Below are 12378 nucleotides of genomic sequence, written 5' to 3' on the forward strand. Positions count from 1 at the left end.
TGCCAGTATGCAACATTTATGCTCTTTTATATGGCATTTAGAGGACACTGTAATTAGTCATTGACATGAGTCCTCTTAATAGCTATGATTGTTGAACACTTTTGGTAGTTTCATTAATCTTTGCTGATTAATCACTTCTAATTAGCATTAAGCCAACACAAACAACTCACAGGAGTCTGACTTTTGACTAAAATCTACCACTGTCTAATGGGATGACTTGGCTGACTTGGTGGCTACAAAAGCCTGTCCAAAACAGGAATCAAACTTAGCACTGAAGTAAAAAAGGCCACAGTCGTTGACTAGTATTCAGGTCACAGTATCCTTTAGGCTGCTTGACTTGTCACAATCTATATAGCAAGACAGGTCTTCTGAATTGTTATCAGAGTGGAACAGGGAGTTCCTGCAGACGTTTTTGCCATATTCCTGTTTCCACAGCATCAGACTAGAAGGTTGGACTTCATCAAAACCCCCAAATTTTCCACCTTCCATTCTCCATTACTTCTTCCACATTTTATCTCTGCCTTTTCTCCTTGCTTGCATAAGTTTCATAGACCAGGCCAATTCAAGGTAATCAGCTAAATCCTGAGACTTGGGAGGTGGCAGGAGAAAGGACATCCGAAATAGATGTGAATGTTCCCGAATGGCATAGCATGATTCTGACCTTTTTGAACTTTTCACCAAGCTCTAGTTTGACAAAGCTTGCCAAAGCTTCGAGAACCCTTCAGTCCAAGCAGCAATCAAGACTAATCGAACCCCTAGGAGAAGAGTGAGAGAAAGTACAAGCATATCACATCGCTTTCCACCTTTTGCCTTGGAGAGAAGTTAGCAAGAGAACAGGAGAAAATAGTGGCCATATGGCTGGGATTCAAACAAGATCCACCTTTTCAGTAGACAATTCTTGGTAGCTCCTGAAAATGATGGCTGTGCTCGAGAAGATTCGGCTGAAGACTAGTCTACCCCACCATCAAAAACTAAAGCATAGATTTCAAACACTTCCCAAATATCTCTAAAGCTGAAGACAGATTTCTATCAGCTTCAAATATTGAAGATATTAGCATCAGATAGCCTGCCAATGGACTGTGGGATTCTTAAATGAAAGGTTCCCTTTCTCTCTCTTAGAGGGACCATGCAACACTTCACTAGTGGCAATTCATCCTGCTCTTTTCAGAATAAATGGAAGCATTTTCATGATGAGATCTTAAATGATGGTATTGCTTAATTCCAGTCGAGACTTTTAAGTCAACCTGTTTGTTTGATTAATGGGCTCCCATTCCATCAATTAGCATTCTTTCAATACCACTTCAAATTTCTCAACCACAAGAAGTTTCTAAAAGCAGTTACTAGTGACAGGAAGATCATTAATTCATTGGTCTTCTATTTCTTTTCCATTTTGTGGGGGAAAAAGAGGATAAAATCTCAAGAATTTGACTCCAGAGAATTGAATGCAATGAACATTAAATAGACAGAGAATGAAACCAAAACAATAATTGCACTCAGTAATTGTCTTCATTTATGCATACAATCATGTCCAAAGGGGAGAGCTATAATTACTTTAGTTCAAGGGAGAAAATGAATGCTAAGGAATGTGTGCATGACCTCTTTGTCATTATCATTCAGAAACAGTAGTATTATATCATATTCTTGCTCATCAATGATACTCATCCTTCACTGATATTTATATACAGTAAGCAATTTACATTTTCACCTGATGTTTGATGTTTGAGCTGAGCAGTGACAATTCAGGCAGACAAAGTCTGGCTGATGCCAGGCCAACACCTCTGCAAAAGCATGATTATGGGGATTGATGGTGACACTGAAAGGATGCCAATCCAAGAGGACAACTTGTGGTCTTTCTTATTACCTCACACATAGTTTTTCTTCCAGGGAAATCTACCATTGCTTCCCTGTCCAAATATACTTGAAAGCACTTGACAATTACCGGTTTGACTCAGTCATGGAAATTTAGTAACTTCACTGAGCAAAACATATGGTCTACTACAATTTTTTTTCTGCCCCTAAAACCCTACACTTTTGTCCATTATATAGGGTTTTTATGGAGGGACATTAATTATATATATATATACATATATCATTAATTTTCTTTTCATTTTTTGCATATCATTTTTATTTTCATGGTATCAGTCAATAATTATCTATGGAAGACCAAAGGAGGGCACCTTAAGTGTCCTTCAAATTAATGAGAGCTTAGTTTTGGAAGCAAAGAGAAAGTGTAAACAATGTTTCTATTGCTGAATGTTTGCTTATGGTTTAAGATCTTCATTTATAGGTCAAGCTTTTGTTGGCAGGAATTTATGCTCTATAATGGAGCTTTGTCCACTAAGTCTTGAATACTGCACACCTTTTCAATCTAGACATATATGTCATGCATACATAGGCTATATTCTTCCGTTGACAATGATCACTATCTTATTAATATTATAACATATTTTTATGTGTCCTTTTAATCTAGTCTATGATGATAATGTCATAGTTGATAGTAAGGCATCATATACACACACAAACACAAATCAGAGCGGCTATTATAGAAAAGGCAGAATCATGTTTTCTAAAGGTAGGTTAGGTTATTTATTGTTGTTTAGCATAGCAAGATTTTGGCACTTCTGTTCTTGATGGTTTACTTAGGAAGGATGACATATTCCTTAGATATTAAAATAATGTTGGAGCATGAACCCTAGGCTGACTGTAATAACAATTCAATATTGTTTGATTTGGATATGCCTAGTTTCCAAACCTCATGGTGGAAAAGGAAGACAAATCACCAATAAAATCTTAATTGTTGCATTATTTACATGGAGTTTTTCTTTTTTGTAGGAAGATCATTTTCCAAAGTGTATCTTCTCCTTATGTGAGTTAAACAAAATCTTTTCTTAGGTGATTAAATAATTAGTTGCGAACAATTGTAATCAATTTCATGACCTAAATAATAATAATTTCTTATTATCGTTATCGTTTTAACGATAAATTTTCTCAAAAAGTCACTTTAGTCTATGATCATATTCTTTTAGTATATTTATCATGATCCAATCGGATGAGATAACTAATTTATTAATTTTTTCAAGACCATTAGTCGAAAAATAATTACTCTCGAATTAACGATAGTGCATTTATAAGTCAACTTAAGCGTTACTCCATCTAGACGTAAGACTAAATATATTTTCTAAACCCCGTAAAACTATCCAACAAGGAGCACCAATATTGACTTAATAAGGAAAAAGACAAAAGATTTCTCCATGAGTCACTCGATCACCACGAATGACGATGGAATCATCTTTAGTCGTCATGTGGTCCTGCCACTAATTTCTTCGATGCAATTGGACATCATAAGAACATTTTAGGTTAAGCAGAAGCTTGGTCCATATTTTTCCGAAGCATATAATGCACACAAAAAAACACTTGTAACCTACAAGGAATCTAAAAAGTCTAGCAACGAAGAATAGTCTTAAGTCGAGCTGAACTTTCAACTCTTCTTGCTCAAGGCAAGACAGACATCCTACTAAGTTGAAGAACTATGGAATGCACCTTAATGGTCATGCACTGTCCATTCTTGATGACGAAGATCCGTATGCTCCTCTTATTTCTTTGATGCAAAGACACATTTATGTCGACAAGGATGAATAGTCTTCCTTAGGATCGAATATTTGATCCCCTTTATTCGAGACAAAACGTACCTTAATTTTCTAAGCTATACTAGTACGTGTATGATACGCATGAACAACATTGGAATGTTCTTGACTCCAATCTTTGACCACACTTAGATGCGGTGTCCATCCTTTGCTAAAACCTATAAGGATGATGAAGACACATAAGATTCACAGGCATGAACGAAATTAGATAGAGTTGGCCATTCATTCCCATTTATTTCAGGCAATAGGTACCACCTTCAAGTGAGTACACATATGATTCACAGGCTCATACAACGTCGCAACGCACTTTAGTCTTCGCAAGTGGTCCATTTTGATGTCCAAGATCCATTTTTGGCACTCCCATTTCTTTAATGCAAGTAAAATTATAATGATATATGCTTTAGTAATAACATTTTTCCTCAAGAAAACAATAGCAGTAGATAATTCAGAACGAGCCGCTGTGCTGGGATTGCTATAAGAGATTGGAATCGAGAATAGGAAACAATGTTTGATATCATGCAGTATGACACTGTATATTTGTATTGATTTCTTTCTCCCACTTGTAGTAGATTGTTCATGGCATGCTCACCCTTGCCGAAGTCATGGAAAGAACTGGCGTGCATGCGTGTTGATCTGCCATGAACCTTGCCATTCGCTCGCTCGATCGTCTCTTCATCCTTCATCAGTCCACCTCATGGGAAAGGAACAGATTCCCAGCAGACTTTGAGGAAAGCATGGGTTGGAACTCTTTGTATTGTTCCTGCATTCCTATGTCACCTGGAACGATTCCACGCACGTTAAACAAAAAGAAGAGGGTGAAATGACTTGTAGATCAATGGCTGAAGCTTCCGCTGCATGCAAGTTTACACTCGTCATCCTGTCAATAGCCACAGACACTCGACGCCCGAGGACGGACTTTGTCATTGATCAGATGGTTGGATTCTTATCATCTGAAGACAAAGACCAAGCTTGATGGTGATATATTTGACATACATGACAGTGCAGATCCGATGTCGAAGAAGTCAAACAGAAAGAAATGTAGAGAGAGAGAGAGAGAGGTCAAAGGTGATGACTTGACTGAGGCTACTGACTGCCACCTTTGGTGACTCCCGCTGGTTCTATATATCTTCGGCTTCACATTTATACGCTAACGAAGAGGGTTCTGGTAAGAGTCTCTTTGCTTGCAAACACCTGAAACTTTGCTACATGAACAAAGAGCCAATCGTAAGCAAGGATAAGAAGGGGGAGTAGAAGAAAGGAAGAATAATCATGGAGGAGAGGAGGGAGAAGAGTGGAGAGCAGCAAGTGAGGGTAGTAGAGGAGGAGGAGGAGGCGGCGGAGGATGATCCGGTGCTTCCGGGGTTCCGGTTTCATCCCACGGATGAAGAGCTCGTGGGTTTCTATCTGAGGAGGAAGGTGGAGAAAAAGTGCTTCAGCATAGAGATCATCAGAGAGATTGACATCTACAAGCATGATCCGTGGGATCTCCCGAGTAAGTTGAATTCCCTGTCCACCTCATTTATGATCCTTAGCGCCGAAGCAAGATGGTGATAGTGTTCATGTCTGCTTGTGGTTCATCCGTAGAAGTTGTGTCCGCTAGAGAGAAGGAATGGTACTTCTTTTGCTTGAGGGGTAGGAAGTACAGGAACAGCATCAGGCCTAACAGGGTCACCGGATCCGGATTCTGGAAGGCCACCGGCATCGACAGGCCGATATATTCTGCGAAAGACCCCGGCGGCGACTGCATCGGCCTGAAGAAATCCCTCGTCTACTACCGAGGAAGTGCAGGAAAAGGCACCAAGACGGACTGGATGATGCACGAGTACCGCCTTCCTTGCAAGAACTCCGACACCGCCACCCCCAGCATACACGAAGCTGTAAGCCTCCTTCCCCTTCTCGATGTGCTGCATATTCCGTAATCATATTTCCAGAGCATTCTCCTTCCTATGTACAGGAAATCTGGACGATATGTCGAATCTTCAAGAGGAACACCTTCAAAAAGGGCTGGAAGCAATCGAACAACGTGAAACTCCCAACTGATTCGAGCTCCAAAAGTAGCAGCTTCGAGTCCGACGACGGCGGAAAAGAATTCAAGTTCCTCGCCTCCTCCAGCTACCTTAACGAGGAAGAAATGAAGTACGTCGGCAATTGCTTTGCGGAGAACGAGCAGATCTATGGGAGCCAGTGGAACTCCATGGCGCAAGCTCCCACGCCAACGTTGCACTCCGACGTAGTATCGACTACTCCTAGTGTGAACGACTTCTTCAGAGACGGCAACTGGGACGAGCTTGGAAGGATCGTGGGCTTCATGACAGACCAAAGTGTGGCCTCCTGTTGCCAATACCCCTAGACTTCTTTGGTCGCATGTGCAGGTGGCAACAAGAAGATGAGGAAGACGATGAGTACATGCAACGTCGACGTCTGTGTGTCGGATTCTATGCGATGTTAATTACTGAGTTCCAAAAGCACGGAAGATTTGTGTGAGTTAATTCTACCACTATGGGGAAATATTGCTAATTTGTCATGGAAGTTCTTCTAACTTAACCACTTCCTGCCATCCTTGTACAATGTACTGCTTTCAGTAAAAAGGATATGCTTGCAGAACATTTCCTTGCAGTGATGATATTGAGGCAAAGTTTTCTCCCGTATGAATGATGTATGAAAGAGAAATCTCACAAACCATCCCTGTATGATTGCTTGTTTCATCCACTTGCTTTGAATGATTCAACTTGCATTACATGAGTGAAAATGATAGATGTTTAATAGGGGTTACAGGGTGAGATCAGCTGCTATATCTTTTTCGGAAGGATGTTTTGTTTGTTCTACCTCAAGACACATTGTTCCATCAATAGTTGACACTGTGCGTAAACAGGTGGCCTGTGGAAATCTAAGAAACACCAAGTGGCTACTTGCCACATCCAGTCTTCCATGGAAGAAGCTTATATGGTTTGTTGACTTAGAGAAAAATTGGAGCCCATATGGTTTGTTGACTTAGAGAAAAATGGAGCACATCTTCCATAAATACTTATGTTGACTCGACTTTGATGAGCTGAAATGACAGGCAATTAATTGGTGTAGAATTCAGGAATATACTGTAATAATGATAGTTTTTATTATGTGATGAATATTTATAAGGAAAAGATTTTTCTCGACCAACAATTTAATCTATTATTGATTCTCAAATTGATTAAGGATATAAGAAATAGTTATTCCTTGTGCGTCGCTATCATAATATTTCATTATGCTCTCGTAAAATTGAGCTTGAACCGATATAATTAAAATGTCTTATTATTGAAAGGTTTTGTGAGGGAGTATGTTAATTAATCAAAAGTATGTACATGGAAAATATACTGTTAATATTTGATAATTTGATCTCTAACAAAATAAAAATCTATAGTAATATATTTGACAACTTAGACATATAGATAGGTGGCACCGATATTAAAATTGATCCAAGAGAAGTATATACATGAGAAAATATATTTTTTTAAATCATAGAGAAATATTTGAAAATGCTTGCTTTTCTGAACATATGACAAGTAGGTATATACGTCGTCTTATTCTTAGAACGACTTAAGTCACGACCACAGCAATGGCGCGCATCGTTCGTAAGGAGAGTCTCTTACCTTAGTCATGTCTTACGTCACGATTCAAGACTCGAATGCCTTTTACAAAGAAGAATTCTACAATACATAGTAACGCTTAGATGCATTGAGGTGACCGACAACGAGCAGTTCAGACACATGGGCCGGATTGTGCCAATTGGGCCGAACCAACATTTGCTTTCATTTGTGCGAGGTTGAGATGGCTTCGATGTTGTTGTGCATGCAATCTCCTGCGTACAGCAGCAGCCACCTTATGCCTTCCAAAAATAAGGTTCATGGAGGATCCAATGAGAGCAAACAAGCTTCCAAAGTGGGAGAATGGTATTCAACGCAATAATGACAGGGTGATGATACATACAGAGACAAAGCATGATAGCAAGCATCTTTACTCGAAGATTCTGGCATGTAGTTAAGAGTTGGAACGTGTCATACTTCCAATACTAGCTATAATGATCACTTCTACTTTGCTGGTCCGTACTCATGTTGATCATTTCATGCGTGCAGCATTGCTTTGTTCTCATTCAACCATCAGTACTTCATTGATTTCACTAACTCATATCCCAAAAAATTTGTATCCTTACCTGTGGCAGCAAGAAAGAGAAGCACTTGCATGCAAACGACATCTCTACAATGCCTCAGTCTGCAGACTCACATGCATACATAAATGAAAAAGCCAATCGAGAAGAATGGACCACACTGCAAGAACCCCAAGGTCCAGAGAGAGAGAGAGAGAGAGAGAGAGGGTTGTATACATAGATCATGAACTGCACATGATGGCTAACGTGAAGACCAAGGAGAATTACTTCATCCAACCATTTCTTCTTTGCTGCAGCAGCAATTGTTTTAATGGAAGCTTGCAGCGAAGCCTTAAACTATGTCTCAGCAAGGATCTTGACAGATTAAGATTCTTTGCATGTCTCGATTCTTTTTCCTTGACCAACAGTTGATCTCATATGAAATCTTGAGATGTTAAGCACAAAAATGATTGAGGAGATCCAGTTCTCCCCTACAAGCAGGAGAGGATACTAAGTTCTTCCTCCTGAACGATATCTCACTGAAAGAATCAATCCCCACCCACAGATTATGACAAACATGAACATTTCCTTAGATGTAATGTTGGACCTAAATTGATTCTTCGGTGCAATACTTGGATATACTCAGCTATATCAGACAAATACTGGCCAGCCTCCAATTCGTCATCTTTGGACGGGACTTTTGTTGTTTGATTATGTAGATTTGGCCAATCACATCCCATCTTATCCTTCGAGGATAGATATAGTTTAGTTCTATCGACTGATCCGATCGATCTCCACTCTCTGTGAATTGAATATTTCTTACTAATTATTATATCTTGAAGTCACATTAATAGGAAAAATATTTTCCACCAACCATAATTTGATAAGTAGCAGCATTATCAGTAAAACTCGAGTGATGTGGACATCAATTCATAAAATATTTCGCTCTTACCTTGTAGACGACGAAGAATATTTTGTTCATACCATATAATATTCTCCCTCATTAATCGGATATAAAAAGTCACTTAGAACATGATAAACAAGGTTAATTATTATTTACTAAAATTATTTCATCCTTGTCAACTACCAACTTGAGCATGGTTAGATCATGTCGAAAACTCTATTCGACCTTAATCTTCATGTAGGTTGACGGTTGGATGAGCGTACAATCGAGTCTACATCAGCCCCCAAGCAATTATTCGAACTTCCACTCAATCACATCGAACTTCTTACGCAAACCTAAATCAAATCAGCTTATTCTATGTATCATTAATATTTATATTATGGCACATTAATATACTGACTCATAAAATCTTAAAATTTAACTCTCAAACTGTTGTAATATCAACATCGACATTAAATCGGAAGAGATGGTTTGAATGATGACGAAGAGAGTTGCCTCCAACATCGACACAAATAGTTTGATACATGTAGATAGCTATCCAATCTTCCTATTCATGCATATGAAAGACCAACACACCTACTCGTTAAATCTCAATAAAAAGGCCGACAGTTTGATCTCTGTCAGATACAACAATTGTTTGTACGATTAAATACTTCGATTTGTTGACCGATAAATCCCAATCCCAACACTTAGCTACCAAATCAAAATGGCTATATGACATCTTACCCAACTTCAAAACATGGGTAGTAAATTGGAAGAATGTGTGAACATATGCTTTGAATGGCGGCCAACAGAGTAACCTCCAAGACTGACATGTAAATTTGTTTGATGAAAATGTTTGTTTTCATACAGAGAACATCCAATCTTTCTATTCATGCATACGTAAAATTTGAATGATATGTTTGTGTTTATGCAGATCTCTCTCTCTCTCTCTCTCTCTCTCTCTCTCTCTCTCTCTCTCTCTCTCTCTCCACACACATATCATTCAGAGAGAGAGAGAGAGAGAGAGAGAGAGAGAGAGAAAGAGACAGATGCTGATGGGTTTCACCTCAAATTGTTCTGGGAACACAAGGCAAGAGCATGTGGCTGAAAGCAGCGAGGTGCGCAAGGTCTTTAGCGGCCTCGGGATCTCCACGTCGTCGGCCAACAACCAATGGCTACGGCCTGCAGCATTTAAGACGAACAGCGGCGCCAACCAAACAAGTGGATGCCTGTCTCGGCCTCTCGGAGAACCAATCGACGACCCTTGTGCTTCTTCCCCTCCCACACACACATTCCAGTGCTCCTCGTCACCTTCAGAAAGAGAAAAGAGATCGGAAGACGAAACTAAGCAGCGTTCGATCGGTACATGTAGCAAGGCTGATGTCTGGCTCTGTTGTTTGGGTTGTGTCACCCAAGGAGACCAGCAGGAGCTCTGGGTTCAGCCAGTTCGCGGGGGTGAAGAGGAGATGGTGGAGGAGCAGCAGTGCGGGGTGGAGCTGCGCCCGGTCGGCGTCGACCGCCCGCCGCTCGGTCTCGGCCAGCTTGGTCGTCACACCGCCGAGATCCTCTGAGGCGTTGGTCTACGACGTGGTCCTCAGGCAGGCGGCGCTGGTCGGCGAGGCGAGGAGGAAGAGGGCGGTGGAGGCGGTGGAAGCCCCGCCGGCGCCGCTGCGAGGGGACCTACTCGATGCGGCGTACGAGCGGTGCGGCGAGGTCTGCGCCGAGTATGCCAAGACTTTCTACTTGGGTAATTATGAGACCTTGGATCTGCAGCTCGCTTGGCTGCTGCAGTTCATTCATATCCTTGTGTTGCCTTTGCTTTGATCAGAAGTCAACAAAACTTCACATAATCTCGAGGCATTTGTCTGATTCCAGCCAAAATCTGGACCTTTTCTTCTGCTTTATATGCTTCTGTTCCATGTCGTGTTGTTTCATCAGCCAAAATCCAGATACAGGGGTTCCTCCTCCTCCTCCTTCCTTTTCCTCTTTCTAGGGAACGCATGATGTCTTCCTTTTAAACAGATTTAGTTCAAATGATCACTGTTTCATTTGATGCAATTCAATTATTTTCAGGAACAATGCTTATGACTCCTGAGAGGAGGAAAGCCATTTGGGCAATCTATGGTATGTCACTTTTCTGCTCATGTGAATCTTCTGCAAGTACGTCCACCTCTCTTTAGCCTTGCCAAACCGAAAGGACCCGAAGGATTTCTTGTAGCAGATGATAACCAGCGCACAAGAGCCAAGAAACATATACTCTCTTCCGAGACTAGCTCACTCTAAGTTGCTTAGATTCAGAATCTATGCAAAATTGCCTTGCATAAATCATGACAATCAGGATCGAAAGATCCGCATCACCAGCAAGAACATATAGCAAGCTCTTTCCGTTTCATCATGTGGTTACTGAACACTCACGGAGTTGACTTTTCTGCTTCGATGTTCAGTGTGGTGCAGAAGAACCGATGAACTCGTGGACGGCCCTAACGCTTCCCATATAACACCCACTGCGCTGGATCGCTGGTCGAACAGGTTGGAAGATCTGTTTGCAGGCCGTCCATATGACATGTATGATGCAGCTCTATCCGACACCGCATCCAATTTCCCGGTAGACATGCAGGTAAAGATTCTCCGAGTATGTAGGTATGTAGTTGTGGTGATGCTTGTAGTGGCGGTCTTTCATCTTCCTCCGCGTGCAGCCATTCAAGGACATGATAGAAGGAATGAGAATGGACCTGCGGAAATCGAGGTACAAGAATTTCGACGAACTCTATCTCTACTGCTACTATGTCGCCGGCACGGTGGGGCTCATGAGTGTGCCGGTGATGGGAATTGCCCCAGACTCGAAGGCCTCAGCCGAGAGCGTCTACAGCGCAGCATTAGCTCTTGGCATCGCGAATCAACTCACCAACATACTCAGGGATGTCGGAGAGGAGTAAGTTTCTCTTGCATCAGCATCCGTTCCACTGTAGAGATCGATCCTGTGCCGGATCACATTGCTTGAACTCCGCTCTGCTTCCATTCAGCTCCAGGAGGGGGAGAGTGTACCTTCCTCAAGATGAACTGGCCCACGCTGGTCTGTCAGATGATGACGTCTTCGAAGGGAGGGTGACAGACAAATGGCGGACCTTCATGAAGGGTCAAATTACGCGAGCCAGGATGTTCTTCGACGAGGCCGAGAAGGGCATATATGAGCTGAACTCAGCCAGCAGATGGCCGGTATGAGATCAATTTAAGCATGACAGAAAGGGGCTTTTCATCAAACACTCTCCTATTTGTTCCGATTGCATGAACGAATCAGATGAGCTGCAATCTTCCTTCTCCACCACGCACATTTCATCATGGATTCCATTGCTTGTTGAAAGGCCACTTAATCCTCTTCTGTATCTGTCAGGTTTTGGCTTCGTTGCTGCTGTATCGGCAGATTCTGGATGCCATTGAAGCAAACGACTACAACAACTTCACCAAGCGTGCATACGTAGGGAAAGCAAAGAAACTGGCTTCATTACCCATAGCATATGCCAAGGCAGTAATTGTAGGCCCTTCAAGATTTGCAGGAACACTATAAGTATAATCTTCATTTGCTTTCTCATTGCAATCACCAAATATAAGCTTATATTTCTGGTACTTCATCATTTGTTACAAATACATACCTGTTAAAATGTATATAAATATTTTTTACTTAAAATATATAAATTATTGCACTTGTAAATATAAAAAGTATATCGGAT

General features: G+C 41.1%; 2 protein-coding genes across 2 annotated transcripts; both read left to right on the plus strand.

Moving 5' to 3' along the window:
• The first annotated feature begins 4809 nt into the window (after nucleotides 1-4809).
• On the plus strand, nucleotides 4810-6248 carry LOC135621993 (transcription factor JUNGBRUNNEN 1-like). Its single transcript, XM_065123616.1, has 3 exons — nucleotides 4810-5136; nucleotides 5229-5521; nucleotides 5599-6248. The coding sequence occupies exons 1-3, from the start codon at nucleotides 4914-4916 to the stop codon at nucleotides 5992-5994; spliced, it is 912 nt and encodes a 303-aa protein (XP_064979688.1). The 5' UTR covers nucleotides 4810-4913; the 3' UTR covers nucleotides 5995-6248.
• Nucleotides 6249-9838: 3590 nt separating this feature from the next.
• Nucleotides 9839-12274, plus strand: LOC135622853 (phytoene synthase 2, chloroplastic-like). Its single transcript, XM_065125103.1, has 6 exons — nucleotides 9839-10397; nucleotides 10724-10774; nucleotides 11095-11267; nucleotides 11347-11582; nucleotides 11674-11866; nucleotides 12042-12274. Exons 1-6 carry the CDS (start codon nucleotides 10031-10033, stop codon nucleotides 12213-12215), a joined length of 1194 nt encoding a protein of 397 aa, XP_064981175.1. The 5' UTR covers nucleotides 9839-10030; the 3' UTR covers nucleotides 12216-12274.
• The last annotated feature ends 104 nt before the right edge of the window (nucleotides 12275-12378 follow it).

The sequence above is a fragment of the Musa acuminata genome, chromosome BXJ2-9, assembly GCF_036884655.1.
Source record: "Musa acuminata AAA Group cultivar baxijiao chromosome BXJ2-9, Cavendish_Baxijiao_AAA, whole genome shotgun sequence".
Taxonomy (NCBI): domain Eukaryota; kingdom Viridiplantae; phylum Streptophyta; class Magnoliopsida; order Zingiberales; family Musaceae; genus Musa; species Musa acuminata.

Excerpts from the sequence above, each read along its gene's own strand:
- LOC135621993 (XM_065123616.1), top strand. The coding sequence starts at position 4,914 with ATGGAGGAGAGGAGGGAGAAGAGTGGAGAGCAGCAAGTGAGGGTAGTA. Across the intron at positions 5,137-5,228 it reads TGATCCGTGGGATCTCCCGA|AAGTTGTGTCCGCTAGAGAG; the intron begins GTAAGTTGAATT and ends GTTCATCCGTAG. Across the intron at positions 5,522-5,598 it reads CCCCCAGCATACACGAAGCT|GAAATCTGGACGATATGTCG; the intron begins GTAAGCCTCCTT and ends TCCTATGTACAG.
- LOC135622853 (XM_065125103.1), top strand. The coding sequence starts at position 10,031 with ATGTCTGGCTCTGTTGTTTGGGTTGTGTCACCCAAGGAGACCAGCAGG. Across the intron at positions 11,268-11,346 it reads ATTTCCCGGTAGACATGCAG|CCATTCAAGGACATGATAGA; the intron begins GTAAAGATTCTC and ends CTCCGCGTGCAG. Across the intron at positions 11,867-12,041 it reads ACTCAGCCAGCAGATGGCCG|GTTTTGGCTTCGTTGCTGCT; the intron begins GTATGAGATCAA and ends TGTATCTGTCAG.